The sequence below is a fragment of the Palaemon carinicauda genome, chromosome 44 (assembly GCF_036898095.1).
Source record: "Palaemon carinicauda isolate YSFRI2023 chromosome 44, ASM3689809v2, whole genome shotgun sequence".
NCBI lineage: Eukaryota > Metazoa > Arthropoda > Malacostraca > Decapoda > Palaemonidae > Palaemon > Palaemon carinicauda.
In genome coordinates this window covers 1,917,599-1,934,194 of record NC_090768.1, presented here as the reverse complement: position 1 = coordinate 1,934,194, position 16,596 = coordinate 1,917,599, and the positions used below count along the sequence as shown (strand labels likewise).

Below are 16,596 nucleotides of genomic sequence, written 5' to 3'. Positions count from 1 at the left end.
GTCATCCAGAGTGTTCTACAAACACTATGCAAAGCAAATGCACGAGTTGAAGCATTTTGTGGTGGCGGCAGGTAGTGTATTAAAACCTGTCGTCTAGTGCTGCGATGAACAGTGAATTGATTGGGACCATCAATTAGGGTGAAAAGGTGTTGACACTTCCGGTACGATACCTTTGAAGTGGGTGTCACCATGGTGACACTAAGACTGTTCAAAATCTTAGGTGTGGAATTATACAGATAACACTTGTGCTGTGTGTACATAGTACACAGTGTTGATAATATACAACATGTACAGAAAATTAGAAAATTTTATCAAAATTTTCAAATTTCAGAGTGGCACTGATCATTTCTTCCCTCTCAAGGAGAAAAATATTTTCTGTATACGTTGTACGTATAATTCCCGTAACATGTTACACTCGTTATTCCATTTGGACATTAATTCGAAATAAATGTCTATTAGAGTGTAATTGCGTCTTATTTCGCCCTGCAATTAGGACAATAAATATGGCCAGAGTTCTCTTACTTATTTAACTAAGTAAACCTCATATTATTGTATGCTTACAAACTATGGATATAGTTGATACTTAGTTGTTCTGACAACATATACTACAAACCGTGAGACCTTTGTATATCTAGTTGATACTTATGTTTGTTCATACAATATATGCAAACCTTGAGACCCCTTTTCTACTGTCTAGTATGATTCTTCCCTGCAGGGGGCAGGAAGCCCTAACATTGTCCATGATTAGTGGTAATGACGTATAACGGTAACGTCATATGTCTCAATGGTCCGGATGACAATAGAAAAATTTGTCCCCAGGTCAAGGCACCTATGAAAATCCACAGATACAGTACTTTCTAGTAATTCTCTGGTAAACTTCCATCATGACGACATGGCTTGAGCCCAAAAAACTGATTTTGAAGCGAAGCAAAAAATCTATTTTTGGGTGAGATAGCCATGTCGTCCTGATGGGCCCGCCCTGTTTTTCCATAGAAAAGGCATAGGCAAGATCCCTCCCTAAAACTACTATATCTGTAGCACCATGCTCAATGCTACAAGGAATGAGCACCATCTTGGATACTCGTTATAGTACGGGAGGAAGGGTAACCTTGATAACGGCTCTCCTTCTATTTTTGCCTCTCTTCCCCCTCGAAACGAAAACGCTATTCGGGGTGAAGTTTGCTATGTGTCGTATCAAGATATACGTCCCCTGATATTATGCGATATCCTTAAGGGAAATTTTAAGGATATTCGTGCAGGAGTTAGAATTCTGGAGACCTAAAGGTTAATTTTCTGGGAATATCACTGTAGCCAAATATCCCTTAGAAAGCTACCAATAGGAACCTTCCATCAGGACGACATGGCTATCTCACCCAAAAATAGATTTTTCGCTTCGCTTCAAAATCCGTTAATTCGTATTAATTTCTGATACAGTATTAAGTGTTATGTATTTTTGGGTAATTTTAATTACAAACCTGTAGAAATTAGTGCCCACTTTTGATGGCATTTGTGGATTATGAAAAAGCCTTTGGTAGTGTGCACCGGCCAATTTTGCGGAGAGTCCTGTGTTATTATGGAGTTCATCTTGAATATGTAAATTTGATTGTCTGTCATGAGCATAGGACATGCGAAGTTAATGTTAGTGGAGTCCTATCAAATGAATTTCCAGTAAACAGTGGAGTACTCTGAGGGAGTGTATTGTGCACCTATGTTGTTTATCCTCCTCAGGGATTTTGTAATGCATAGAATAGTTAGGGATGTTGGAGAAAAATTGGACTGGATGGGTAACAAGAAATTAGTAGACCTAGAGTATGCAGATAATGCTGTCCTTATCAGCAGAACACAACTGGACTTGCAAAGCTTGCATTACCAGAATGCATGAAATATCACACAAGGTTGGGCTCAAGATAAATAGAAGAAAGACAAGAGAAAACAAACTGCACGATTGATCCTATGCCAATATCCGAAGTACAGTAATTGAAGAGAGAGACTTCTCTAGTCTAGCCGAAATAATAATGAGAATAGCAAATGCAAGCATTGATGAATGTAAGTTTCCCAAATCCGAATGATTGAAGACATTAAGGGTTTCAAGAGGAAACTGAAGACTTTCTTATTTCGTGAGTCGTTTGACAGTGATGATCTAACAGTAAATGAATACTGTAATACGTGATATGAAATGTTGAATACTCTGACAAAACAAGATAAAACGGCAGTGGAGGTTCTGTGGAGAGTGGCATTCCCCTGCTGTAGGGGACCGTAAAAGCAGCCGTCAAAATAAGTAGAGATGATAAGAACAGAATATGTAGTAGAAGATGAAATATCATTGGAAGGAGGAAGGATTAATGAGATGGAATCATTTAGATATTTAAATACTATGATCCCTAATACAAAACCTTTAGAATTTGAGTTTAATGAAAGATTGAAAAAAAGTAAATCAGACAATGGCTCGGTTAAGTAAAATTTGGAAATCAAATCGCCTGAAATTACACAAAAATCAGGCTATATATCAGTTTAGTGAGATTGGTGTTACTGTATGCACATGAGTCATGGTATGACAATGAAACAGAATCCAACAGATTTTTTAGATTTGAGATAAAATCCCTCAGAAGAATATTGGGAGTTAAATGGCAGGACAGGATTAGAAATTAAACTATCAGAGAGATTACCCGAGTGCCATATGTGGATGAGTTCATGGTGAAGGGTAGATGGAGATGGATTGGGCATGATTTTTGCGGTAGATAGGTTCCAGACCCGACCGCGATAGGTGAAAATCCGCAAAGTAGTGACACCATATTTACCTATTTATTTAACATGTATATTCAGACTTTTAAAACCTTCCCTTGTACGTAGTACTGTTAACAAACTACCCTTTAATGTACAGAACACTTAATGCATGTACTACAGTACCCTAAACTAAAACAGGCACAAATATTAAAGGCGATTTTATATCATGCGTTTCCTAAACACGCCAAAAAGCGCGATAAAAAATGGCAACCAATGTTTTGTTTACGTTTATCTCTAATCATAATGAAGAAACAAACGCATTTACACATCTGTGTATAGGTTAGTTTTTGCATCGATTATATTGATTATTCAGTACAGTATGTTGATTTTGTTATTACCAATGTTTTACTTAATTTTTCTTAGGACTTCCAAGTGAAATGTTTTTCTTTATGACGCCGCCTGAAACGGTGGCGTCATAAAGTACGCTCAGTAAACAACCACGCTCAGTAAACAAATGAAGACATTTAACGCGCATGATGAAAGTGATAAATAATGATATTAGAGTAAAAGCTTTTAGAAAATAGGTTATTACAAATATTTTATTTTATCATATTACAGTAGTCTGTATAATATTGTAAAGTTCAGTACAGTATGTTGTTGTTATAGTCGTGGCGATGAAATTCTCACGAAACAAAAACACGGCATTCGATTACAACAGCTGATTCATTCTCTCTCTCTCTCTCTCTCTCTCTCTCTCTCTCTCTCTCTCTCTTCGTGTTATACAATACTTACATATAGATGAAGAAACTAAAATTAGTTTTCTTAGTGTCAATTAAATACGAAATGAAAAAATTATGCCGAGTTTACATCCATTTCAGTCGTTGCTAAAAATACGGCATCCGATTTCATCAGCAAACCACTATTTTTTTGGGAAACATCATTTTATTCTAGAAAACTGCTACTCTTTAAATAGTTCATTGCACATTAAGAAAGCGTGTACTTTTGTTTTTGAATTTCGGGTGTGTTTTAAAAATCGAGTATTGTTGACTTCTTTTTGTTTTACTTTTGGCTGTGATTAGATCAGCTGACGTCTAGCTGCCGCTCTTGAGAGTGTACGGATACACTAACAAAGTATCGTTTATGCCATTTCTTAACTTATTCAAACCGTCTACAGTATACAGTTGATATTACATAAGCACCAATGTGTTATAACCTATCAAATTTTTTTGTTTATTACATTTAAAACAATGCACACACACACACTCTCTCTCTCTCTCTCTCTCTCTCTCTCTCTCTCTCTCTCTCTCTCTCTCTCTCTCTCTCTCTCTCTCTCTCTCTCCCTCTCTCTCTCTCTCTGTGGGCTACTTTTCACTACCTCCCATTCCTTACCTCTCTCTATCTCTCTAACAAATGATATCTTTGTTGCTCCTCAAAGTTTCATTTATATTGAAAATCAATCATGATTCAATTTTCCTTACTTTCTCCAATCTCGCACCATCGGTCACATTGCGGTATTTTCAAAATTTCCAGAAAATCCGCGATATATGTACAGTATATACATACGTTATGAAAAAAATCCGCGAAGTGGTGAATCCGCGATGGTCGAACCGCGAAGTAGCGAGGGATCACTGTACCCCGTTATGCATATTATAGACATGGAATGCATCGACTACATTTCCTTTATTTTTTATGTGAAAAATTGTTTTAGTTTACGAGCATTTTAGTTTTTGTAAGCGAGCTCCCAGAGCAGTTCAACTTGTAAATAGAGGTACCATTGTAATAGAATCCAATTTATTAATTTGTAAGTTTTTTAAGGAATTTCATTTCATTGAAAATTCATTAACTATGTTCTTTTTTTATTAGAAATGCATTCTTTGATCTACCTCAGTAAGAATTGAATACTTTACTTTATATCAGTAATATGGTCAACTTCAAAATGGTAATAGTAATAATAACCTGTTACAATTATAATCAGCACACATTTATAAATTAAGACTTTTAAAAACTTTCTTAAACGACTCATTTTCATGGGCCAAATTTTAAGGGAAAAAGAGGTACAGGTATATCCTGAAATAATAATCAGTAGGCCTATATTTTCTATTTTGTAACTTTTCTGTAATAATAAAAATCATGCTGCTTTATTTTTATGAGTATGATATGAGGAAATTGATATCCTTTGGGTGTTAGGATATTCACATTATATTTTTACCTTTTTGCAGGTACATGTATTGGACAGACTGGGGTAATTCCCCTCACATAGGAAAAGCTGGTATGGATGGCTCAGATCAGCGTGTCATTGTGAACACAACTCTTGGGTGGCCAAATGCTCTTACTATATCTTATGTAACGCACGAATTGTTTTGGGCTGATGCTCACCAGGATTATATTGCTCATTCAGATCTTGATGGGAAAAATATGAGAATTATTATGAGTAAAGGTAGGTAAAGTTTTGTGTAAACTGTATTTTTAGTATAGAAACGTGGAAGCCATCGTGAGATTCGGGCCATGTTGTGCATTACCTTATTTCATATTACTCAATAGTGCCCTGATTTCATTTTTACTTAAAACTTATTCCAACAATTTATTTATTTTTCCAGATACTGCCCCACTACATGTACAGCACATATTTGCTATATCAGTGTTTGAAAATTATATCTACTGGACTGACTGGGAATTGAAGGCTGTATTACGTGCTGATAAATACACTGGAGCCAATGTTCGCACAATTTACAATGCTGTGCATAGGCCTATGGATATACATGTTTACCATCCATTCCGGCAGCAACCTTGTAAGTTCATATATTTTCCATATTACTGTTTTTTAAGTTTGGAATTAATTTTTCATGTGTAATTTGTGTCTTCATTTTTTTTTACTAAAAGTAATATTTTAAACTTGTTTGTTTTGTATTCATAAGTTTTTGCAAAGTTTCAGGTTACATACATAAATTGCAAGTTTACAGACACACCACAGTACTTCTAAACAGCTTTCAATATAATATGACACGTGTAGGTTTTCAAAGTTTCTCTTGCAGTAAGTTGTGATTAGCGCCCTGAGTGGCATTAGACATATTTTACCTTCTCCAATTGATTTTTTTCCCCTTTGATTATTAGCTCATACGGAAATTATTTCAGTGAGCCTTCTGTAACGTTCATACTACTTCCCTTTGGAAGCTCAGTTTTATCAACATTTACACTTAAAGCTTAAAAATTTCCTACTCTTTCCTTTCAATAAATTTATGTCTCTAGTAAATTAATGAGACAATCTAATAGTTAATGGTAATATCAAATGGCTTTGGAAGCCATACTGTCTTTGTCTCAAAGTAGTCCTTTTAACAAATGAAAAATAAAAGGAAATAAACAAACAAATGGTTAAGAGGACACCGCAAAAATTTTTATTTGATATCTACACTGGATATGCAAGATTGTGTAAATAGCAGCTCATATTAGTACAATTGGCTATAGTAGTCTATCTCGTTTTATTTGTAAATGTCTATCTCATTTGTCCACTACGTCAGTAAATTTGTTTGTCATATCTTTTCTAATAAAATTTTTCATCATATTGTAGATCAATGATAGAATCAAGTCAATCATTCAAGGAAGTATATTTCCTGAGAGGCTGATTATTATATTCTTTTAGTGTCCAATGCTCAGCTACCTACTGACCTGCGACTGAGTGTGAATTCTTATTGGTCAGTGGGCCTTAAAATATATTCTTAAAATGATCAAAGAAGGAATGTGTAGGAGGCACTGTATATTTATCATAGAGCATGCCCAAGGTATTTGACCAGGTGACTAAATATCATCCTTCAGGTAAAATATTTTGGCTAATTTTTTTAAGAAATCCGTCTTCCAGATGGAAGTCAATTTGAACATCTTTAGAAAAAACTTAATGCTGATCTCAAGTTTAGGTCTATGATTGTACTATGCCTCTGATAGAGGACAGCATAAAGTTAAGCATAATTTTTTGGATAAATAGAGAAGTAACTGAAAATGAGATCCTATTTTCTTTAAATACAGTTATCTTCAGATTAGGGTAACCAAGGAGTTGCCATTGGTAGAATTGACATTTATGGCTAAACTGCATTTAAAGTTAATATTGGAATTGAAAGTCTCCTTGGCTATATTACCAGACAATATCATTTGTTCAGTAAGTCATGCAACATACCTGCATGGTCATTGATGCAGACTTCCACAAGCCTTTAGCAAAGCAGAATCATTCATTCCATATACTGTACTTGATACTTCCTGATATCCATTCGTGATTCCAGTCGCTGAGACTTTTTAAGTAGATTAGAGTTTTAGTAATAGAGGGTCCTTACAAAGAAATTACTTATTAACTGGTAAATAAGAAGAAAGGAATTGCATAATTCTGTAATAGTTATAGATATTACGTTGCTCCTCCAAACCATGTTGGTATTTTAGGAACTCTGGCAAAGCTGGGAGGTTTTGTGCAACTGATATCTTCAGAAGTGCCCCCTAAGGAAGGGACTTGACCTTCAAACCTATATGGAGTTTTGTGTCCCTGGCTCTTGGAACTCCTGCTAAATCATTAATCTCCCACAAATCTTTGATTTGATTAAAGTCGCATAGATTTATCTTGGCAAAAGCCCTAGCAAATTGTTGAGATATGCATTTTTGGAACTTTGTGGCTGTCAGACTCAGCCTAGGTCTTTGAAAAAGTAAGAAAAGCAGGATAACATATGTTTATTAAAATTTGGGAGTACCTAATATAATTACAGTATTTGTTCCGACACAGATACAAACCTTCGCTATTTATAATAGGGTATTACTTTCGGCGCAGCTGAAAGACGAGCCATGATAATTTTAGTGAGGGATAACTACCCCATCCGATAGTTAGCGGGTGGGGGGTGGGGTAGACTGGCTACCCCGCTCACTCACACCTCTCGGTTGAGTAACCACTACTTTTTGGCTCGGTAGAGGACGGACATGTTGTCCTTCTCTCCCGCAAAGACTGGCCTTGATGTTTTTCGGTTTTTTGTTTTATTTTTGTTTTTCTTGTGTGTTTTCATTTATCTTACATATTTTTTAGTGTATACATGTATAAATGGAAATATACGTTGTTAGATATGTGTAACTTTAGTGATGTTGACATCGTATCCAACTGCCTCCGCCGTAAGGTTGTTGTCCTTCGGCAGGTTCTCAACACTGCCGTGGGTTTGTTTCATTACAGAATTAAAGTTTTTAACAGTTCAGGTCTCTTTTGAGGAATTATCTTGCAAGGAAGATGACTTATTCCCCGAATTGTGTATTTTGTGCAACGGAGCATGAATTGTAATTGATAACAACTTTTTTTTTTTTTTCACAGGTAACAGCGATGTAGTACACATGTGGTAGCTCGTGAGCTGCCCTCATTACGAGGTAGCATTCACTATCAACCTTCAACTTGATGTTCCTCTTTCGAAGGGAACTTCTATCTCTCTCTCGCAAGAGAGAGAGTAGTTTTTGTTTACGCCTATGGTTTTTTCCCATAGAGCTGGGATAAATCTTTACTTGGGCTATGTTCTCTTGCGGAAGGATTTCTCTCTCGTTCGCGATAGAGATTTTTTACGCCTACGCTTTTTTCCCATAGAGCTGGGAGAAAGCTTGCCTTAGGCGATGTCCTCCTTCAGGAGGACTTCTCTCTTGTTCGCGGGAGAGAATTTCTTACTCCTACGCTTTTTTCCCATAGAGCTGAGAGAAAGCTTGTTTTAGGCGATGTCTTTCTTCGAGAAGACTTCACTCTCGTTCGCAAGAGAGAGATTATTAAGCCTATGCTTTCTTCCCATAGAGCTGGGAGAAAGCTTGTCTTTGGCGATGTCCTCCTTCGGGAGGACTTCTCTCTTGTTCGCAAAAGAGATATTTTACGTCTACGCTTTATTCCTATAGAGCTGGGAGAAAGCTTGTCTTAGGGGATCTCCTTCGGGAGAACTTCCCTCTCGTTCGCGAGAAATAACCTGTAGGAGCTTGCTGATCCACCAGGGGCGGTGGCAGACCTTTCTCCGAAGCAGGTTATCCCTACGCTTATGGTTCTCTTTCAGGGGTGGAGCGAGAGCCTTTTCTTAAGCGACTCTCTCCTTCGGGAGAACCAACCTCTTATGCGGAGGTGTTATCTTGAACCTGCTGGTTCTCCTTGATCCTTCGGGGTCTCGCTCGATCACCCTTTGGGCTGGCGTGATTGTTTGTGCCTTCGGGCTCTCGTCATGTTAATCCTGCTGGTTCTCATGACAGTAGGCTCGAAACCTTCAGGTTTCAGTTACGCTGAACCTTCAGGCTCGCGTAACGATGGTAACATTGAGCCTTCGGGACCGTGTGCCATCAATCACGCCAACCTTTCGGGGTCTCGTGGCAGAGGAACCTCGATTCCTCATTACGCTGATCCTTCGGGGTCTCGTAACATTAGTTATGCAGAACCATTGGGCTCTCGTAACTTTAGTCACTCTGACACTTCTGTGTTTTGTGACGGGGAAACTTCGGTTTCTCGTTGCGCTGACCCTTCGGGGTCTCGTAACATTAGTTACGCTGAACCCTTGGGCTCTCGTAACTTTAGTCACTCTAACACTCCGGTGTGTTGTGACAAGGAAACTGTGGATTCTCATTACGCTGACCCTTCGGGGCCTCGTAACATCAGTTACGTTGAACCCAAGGGGTCTCGTAACTTTAGTCACTGACACTTCGGTGTTTTGTGACAAGGAAACTTCGGTTTCTCGTTATGCTGATCCTTCGGGGTCTTGTAACATTAGTTACGCAGAACCCTTGGGCTCTTGTAACTTTAGTCACTTCGACACTTCGGTGTTTAGTGATAGGGAAACTTCGGTTTCTCGTTGCGCTGACCCTTCGGATTCGCGCAACACAGTTCACGCCGATCTTTCGGGTTCTTGTGACCTGAGTCATTCTTTTTATGACAGTTTCCAAACTCTCGTTGTGTCGAGCGTTCGCGCTCACACAACACAAGCTATTTTGAACCTTCGAATGAGCGTAGCAGTGAGTTCTCGCACGACCGTCTTGGCGCGCACAAGCAAAATGGCGATCGTGGCGCGCGGGTTCATCCTTTGGCGCGCCAGTTGCGCGAACATCCTGTTGCTCGCCATGCGCTTGAACATCCTGTGGTGCGCCATGCGCGCGAATAACACACTGCGCGCAAGCAATCTTATGCGCGCCAGGTGCGCGAAAAAGGTGCGCACGCGAGCTCCCTTCCGCCTACTAATAGTTCGGCGCAAGAGCGCATGACCAAATTGGCGCGCATGCACGACCATTGTGGCGCACATGATCGGATAGGAGCCCACGACCATATTGGTGCACGCACACAATCGGATTGGAGCGCACGACTGTATTGGCGCGCGCGCACGACCATATTGGCTCGCACGCACGACCAACTTGGCGCGCACGCAATCGGTTGAAGTGCACGAACAACTCTTATGACCCTTCGGGGCTCACAACGCAGTTCATGCTGAACCTTTGGGTTCTCGTAACCATAGCCATACTTATATGACAGAGTTTTCAGACTCTCGTTGCGCGAAGTGTTCACGAGTGCACAATAGGTTTACTCTCATGTCAGAGTTTTCGAACTCTCGTCCCGTGAATTGTTCGCGCGCGCCCATCGTCATCAAGAGTTTTACTCTGATACAGTGGGATGCCTGCTGCCTAAGGGATTACGAATCTCTACAGGTAACTATGACACAGTTCCTTTGGGACCTGGTCACGTAACACGATTCCTGGAATTCCATCAGGAATCTGCGACAGAGTTCCTGCGGGTTCTCGGCACAACATCCCTTAAGGTCGTGAGAAAGGAATTCACAAATATATTCTGAACCCCTAGGTTCTCATCCGAATCTCTCTCTTTCCACGATTCAGAGTTTTCTGAATACTCTATGGTTGAAACTTCCCCCCTCTACGGGAGGGGTCTTCCAACGGTGTGACTTGATACATCACTCTACATTCCCAGCTGATTACTATATCAGCTAGTCTGGTTTCGCCAGCACCGATCCTTTCGTTTTCGAACAAACCACCGTCATCTTTCCTCCACCTTCCCACTTCGAGTGGTTTGGTTAGCAGATGGAAATGAGCGGGGAATGAAAAATTCTTTACATTGCAGTTCATTTCCCCTGGAGGGCCTTGCCTAATTTAAACGGTAGTTTTCTCACTATCGAGAAAGCGTTCGATGGCAACCCCTTTAGGTAAGCGGTCGATGGCAATTATATCTGGCCTTCTTGAAGCAAACCCCCACATACGAGACTTCACCCTCTTTCGGGAGACTCGTTCCTGCGAAATTTTTACAAAACTTCAATGGGTGTTAAAACTTCATGAAGGCCGTAAGCCTCTCCGGAGCAGGCACTCTACCCAAGACAAAAACCACGAGGTTATTTTCTTAAACTGGGTTCTACCGTTTGAAGAAGGCAGCCTCCCCGTCATTGTACCGTGGGTATAACCACTTGCTTTTTTACACGATAGTCTTCCGAGACTTCTTATTCTATCCTTACAGGGTTATTGTTTCGAACAATTATTCCCGAAGGAACATTGTTAGCTAACGTTAAAGAACGAGAGCAACAGTGTGGGCATCTTTTCATTACGTTACCAACGTTTCAACCCCACCCACAGGTAAACAGACATCCGTTTCTGTGTAATGAACCCTGGCTAGCCCCTCACATAAAGAGGAGGGGTAAACTAAAGGGTAAATGATCGCTTCTTTAGCTGTATATTTTGTTTAAGAACATGTTCGCTCTCATTCAAGAAAATATTACAGTTAGTCAACGATCAAAATTCTTTCGGCAATAATGTTGCGATTAGTCGCTTGTACATTGTTCCCGCAACCGGATTCGTTGCAAATGTTTCCTGGAGGCAGAGAATACGCATGCGCTAGCACAAGTGGACAAGTACATATATGTGTGCAAGCAATCTTTCTTCCAATAAGGGCTGTATACATCTTCCAATTAGAACTCCGTTCTATTAAGTTGTATATTTATATCCCTTCTTGAAACCAGGTTATTCAGTACATTACTTGGCTACTTTCCTGTAACCAGACATACGGCATTTACGTTCTGCCTCCTTATAGGCATTTTTTCCTTTCCCCCGATCAGAAGTCTTAGTCTCCTACAAAGGCTTTGGCTGGAAACTTCTCATAAGCATATCTGTTCCCTAGTAGGGAATATTTAATATAAATGCTAGTTTACCAATTGGAGACGGAGAAGTACGAACATTTTTTGTCCTAAGAAGGAGAAACCTCCGTTACGAACGTTTCCAACGTTCTCCAACAGTTCCGGATACGACTTTTAAGTCGAACTACGCATGTATGCTTGTCATGCGCACAGTTCGGTGTTACTACTCCGTAGTAGACTTATGCTCTTTACCCACTCAACAATAGATTGAAGATACGTCTCAATCTCTTCTGTGGTTTGGTTGGAGGCGTTCGGTGATTACCGTACAGTCTCTTGTTCGGAAAGCGATCTCTATGGAGATTCGCTATTATAACATAAGCTGTACTGATTAACTGGTTTAACGTTTGGTATCGGTCTTATTCAGCCAACCACACTGGATTAGTGGCAGTTGGAGGGAGAACAGGCTGTTCCCCTTCGTTGCAAGAACGTGCAATTGGTTACACGTCTCGACATCATATCGAGGTGTGTTTATTGCTATGCACTCCACCCCCTCACCGCTGGACAATCCGCAGACGAGAGCTTCTGCATAGAGGCCTGTCTTCTCGTCTTCCCTCTTGACCTGATGCTCTTTATCATGCATCAAAAGAGAGAGGGGGATCATATGCCATACCATTCCATCCTCGTCTGTTGGCCCGATTCAGAAAGGTACCAGCATTCACCTCTTTTAGAGAACTATCTAGCAGTACGAAGCCTCAGATGGACAGAGGACATCTAGTTGTCCCCATCTGCTTGTGTCCTTCCTGGTATAGGAATGTGCTTGCAAAACCACCCAGATAGTGGGCTCCTAGTGTCTTGGAATGATCTTGTATCCAACAAAGTCTCAACTTTGTGGGGTCCCCGACTGTGGTTATGCTCGCAGCGGCCCTGATCTTTGGGCTCCCACTCGACCGTTCCCCAGGCCCTCAAACAAGATGTATTTCAAGATCGGTGGGGCGGCGTAGAGGTGTGCCTTATTTCCCCCCCCCCCCATTTGGTCCCCCCCATTTGATCTGCTGAAAAAGTCCTCAGTCAAGTCAGGATAAGCAGGATCTTATCAATGACTCCAATAGCTTCGCTATGGCATCCCGCAGAATGGTTGCCAACCTTCTGCAGCCCCTAACGGAGCTCCAATAGCTTTGCTATGGCAACCCGCAGAATGGTTCCTGGACCTTCTACAGCTCCTGACGGAGTTCCGAGGGATCTTCCTCCACGACACGATCTTCCGCCACGGCACGATCTTCCAAGCAGCTACATGATAACGCTTTCCTAAGATGTAGCTTTGCTTCGACTTCTCGCCTGGGACGATCCTACACCACCCCTCTCAGAGAGGCCTTTCGCAACAGGTTACGGTAAAGATGTCTAGGCACCTCAGACACTTTTCAGCGTCGGTATTCCAGGCGAAGTGTTCGGTCCTTTGTGACTGATGTCGTGGAAGGGGATTCTCTCCCATCGGTGCCTTTACTTACGCAAGTTTGAGATAACTTGTCCCCCATCGGATCTTAACCTCCTCCTGGGAACGCGGTTCGGGTCCTTCAGTCTCTGAAGACCCCTCTCTACGAACCTTAGGCCCAGCAGCAGATCGCTTCCTTACTCGAAAGACGCCCTTTCTACTCACTTGGGCTTTTGACCAAGAGAGTTAGTGTGTTGTATGATCCAACCTCTGATGTCTCCTACCCTAGGAGACGGGGAGAAGTAATCCTCAGCGGCGTCCTTGAGTGGATTGCCAAGACTCAAATCCAAGTGTGCTGTACCCTAGCTGCAGCCCATTTCAAATAAAGAGTCTTCGTTTGGTAACTGGATACCCATCAACTGGGGTTTTACCCAATGAGGAGTCTGTAGGGTTACCTTAAAAGAACGATACCAGCTCGCCCCCGTGTGTCGGCACTGCTGACCAGCACGGGGAAGGTCAATGTTTTCCTTCCCCTCTGGGATCGGAAGGCAATTGAGGTTACAGTGATCCCTCGTTTATCGCGGTAGATAGGTTCCAGACCCGACCGCGATAGGTGAAAATCCGCTAAGTAGTGACACCATATTTACGTATTTATTTAACATGTATATTCAGACTTTTAAAACCTTCCATTGTACGTAGTACTGTTAACAAACTACCCTTTAATGTACAGAACACTTAATGCATGTACTACAGTACCCTAAACTAAAACAGGCACAAATATTAAAGGCGATTTTATGTCATGCGTTTCCTAAACACGCCAAAAAGCACGATAAAAAATGGCAACCGATGTTTTGTTTAGGTTTATCTCTGATCATAATGAAGAAACAAACGCATCTAGTGTACACATCTGTGTATAGGTTAGTTTTTGCATCGATTATATTGATTATACAGTATGTTGATTTTGTTATTACCAATGTTTTACTTAATTTTTCTTAGGACTTCCAAATGAAATGTTTTTCTTTATGACGCCGCCTGAAACGGAGGCGTCATAAAGTACGCTCCATCTTCGATCGTAATAAACAAACGAAGGCATTTAACGCGCATGATGAAAGTGATAAATAATGATATTACAGTGAAAGCTTTTAGAAAATATGTTATTACAAATATTATTTACCCTATCTATATAAAATCATACATACCTAGCAAAGCAGGAAAACAATTTAAGCGAGAGAGAGAGAGAGAGAGAGAGAGAGAGAGAGAGAGAGAGAGAGAGAGAGAGAGAGAGAGAGAGAGTTGTTTTACGTACGTAAATGTAAATTTTATACAAAAAAAAATAGCCCCATTTCATATAAAATAGGTTATTACAAATATTTTATTTTATCATATTACAGTAGTCTGTATAATACTGTAAAGTTCAGTACAGTATGTTGTTGTTAGTCGTGGCGATGAAATTATCATGAAACAAAAACACGGCATTCGATTACAACAGCTGATCTCTCTCTCTCTCTCTCTCTCTCTCTCTCTCTCTCTCTCTCTCTCTCTCTCTCTCTCTCTCTCTCTTCGTGTTATACAATACTTACATATAGATGAAGAAACTAAAATTAGTTTTCTTAGTGTCAATTAAATACGAAACGAAAAAATTATGCCGAGTTTACATACATTTCAATCGTTGCTAAAAACACGGCATCCGATTTCATCAGAAAACCACTATTTTTTTGGGAAACATCATTTTATTCTAGAAAATTGCTACTCTTTAAATAGTTAATTGCACATTAAGAAAGCGTCTACTTTTGTTTTTAAATTTCGGGTGTGTTTTAAAAATCGAATATTGTTGACTTCTTTTTGTTTTACTTTTGGCTGTGATCAGATCAGCTGACGTCTAGCTGCCACTCTTGAGAGCGTACGAATACACTAACAAAGTATCGTTTATACCATTTCTTAACTTATTCAAACCGTCTATACAGTTGATATTACATAAGCACCAATGTGTCATAACCTATCAAATTTTTTTGTTTATTACATTTAAAACAACACACACACACACTCTCTCTCTCTCTCTCTCTCTCTCTCTCTCTCTCTCTCTCTCTCTCTCTCTCTCTCTCTCTCTCTGTGGGCTACTTTTCACTACCTCCCATTCCTTACCTCTATCTAACAAATGATATCTTTGTTGCTCCTCAAAGTTTCATTTATATTGAAAATCAATCATGATTCAATTTTCCTTACTTTCTCCAATCTCGCACCATCGGTCACATCGCGGTATTTTCGAAATTTCCGGAAAATCCGCGATATATGTATATACATGCGTTATGAAAAAAATCCGCGAAGTGGTGAATCCGCGATAGTCGAACCGCGAAGTAGCGAGGGATCACTGTACTCTTAATCTAGACTCTCCTCCATCCTAAGACCCAGAGCTCGTAACGTCACTGGCGTTTCTATGTCCCTGGCGTTCAAGAAACTACTCTGTGGTGCAGATACTTTAAGTGGGCATGTGGAAGCGTCAATCGACCTTCACGACCCACTACCTGCAAAGACGTAACCCACAAGAACATGAAGACCTTTTCCATTGGTCCTGTGGTGGTCGCACAACAAATGGTTTAAACACCTCAGGCTCCTTGATGGGCAAGTAGCAGAGGGTTGAGGGCTGAGGCTACCCGGATTAGTCTGGGGTGAATGAGTAAGAATGCCTGGCTCCTTTCATCCTTTCACGTTCTCCCCTCTGGGCAAAACAGCTCCGCAAGCCTCGGCATAGCTGACCTCACCTCACTGCAGGTAAGACCCATTTCCCTTGTGCCTCCTAAGTATAGAAGAATACTTTGTTACGTCCCCAATACTTTTTAGAGGGAGGGTATTGGGTAAGTCTTTAACCCTTTTACTCCCAACGGACGTAGTGGTACTTTTCACAAAACTCATCCCTTTACCCCCAAGGACGTACCGGTACGTTCTTGCAAAAAACTGCTATTTATATATATTTTTTTTTTGCATATTTTTGATGTTATGAGAAACTTCAGGCATTTTCCAAAAGAATGAGACCAACCTGACCTCTCTATGACGAAAATTAAGGCTGTTAGAGCAATTTAAAAAAAATATACTGCAACATGTGCTTTTAAAAAAAATAACCCCTGGGGGTTAAGGGTTGGAAAGTTCCAGATAGCTTGGGGGTAAAAGGGTCAAGAACATTAGGTTCTGTACTCGAGTTCCTATGTTAAAGACAAGCCACACTGTTAGTTCCACTCATACACAAGCTTCTGCAGGGTGCTATCAGTGCATTACCTCATATCGGCACTTGATTTTAGCGAAGGTAGGGTCCCTTCTACTTTCGATCTGTGATCGAAATAGAGAGGACCCTGGGTC

At 40.5% G+C, this 16,596-nt stretch overlaps 1 protein-coding gene across 4 annotated transcripts in view; it reads left to right on the top strand.

Moving 5' to 3' along the window:
• Nucleotides 1-16,596, top strand: part of LRP1 (LDL receptor protein 1) — a 1,015,507-nt gene that overhangs the window by 702,633 nt on the left and 296,278 nt on the right. For all 4 annotated transcript variants that reach the window (XM_068367027.1, XM_068367026.1, XM_068367028.1 and 1 more), the window contains 2 exons: nucleotides 4,944-5,161; nucleotides 5,322-5,513. In XM_068367027.1, coding sequence (XP_068223128.1) covers nucleotides 4,944-5,161; nucleotides 5,322-5,513 — 410 coding nt within the window. The remainder of the gene's footprint in view (nucleotides 1-4,943; nucleotides 5,162-5,321; nucleotides 5,514-16,596) is intronic.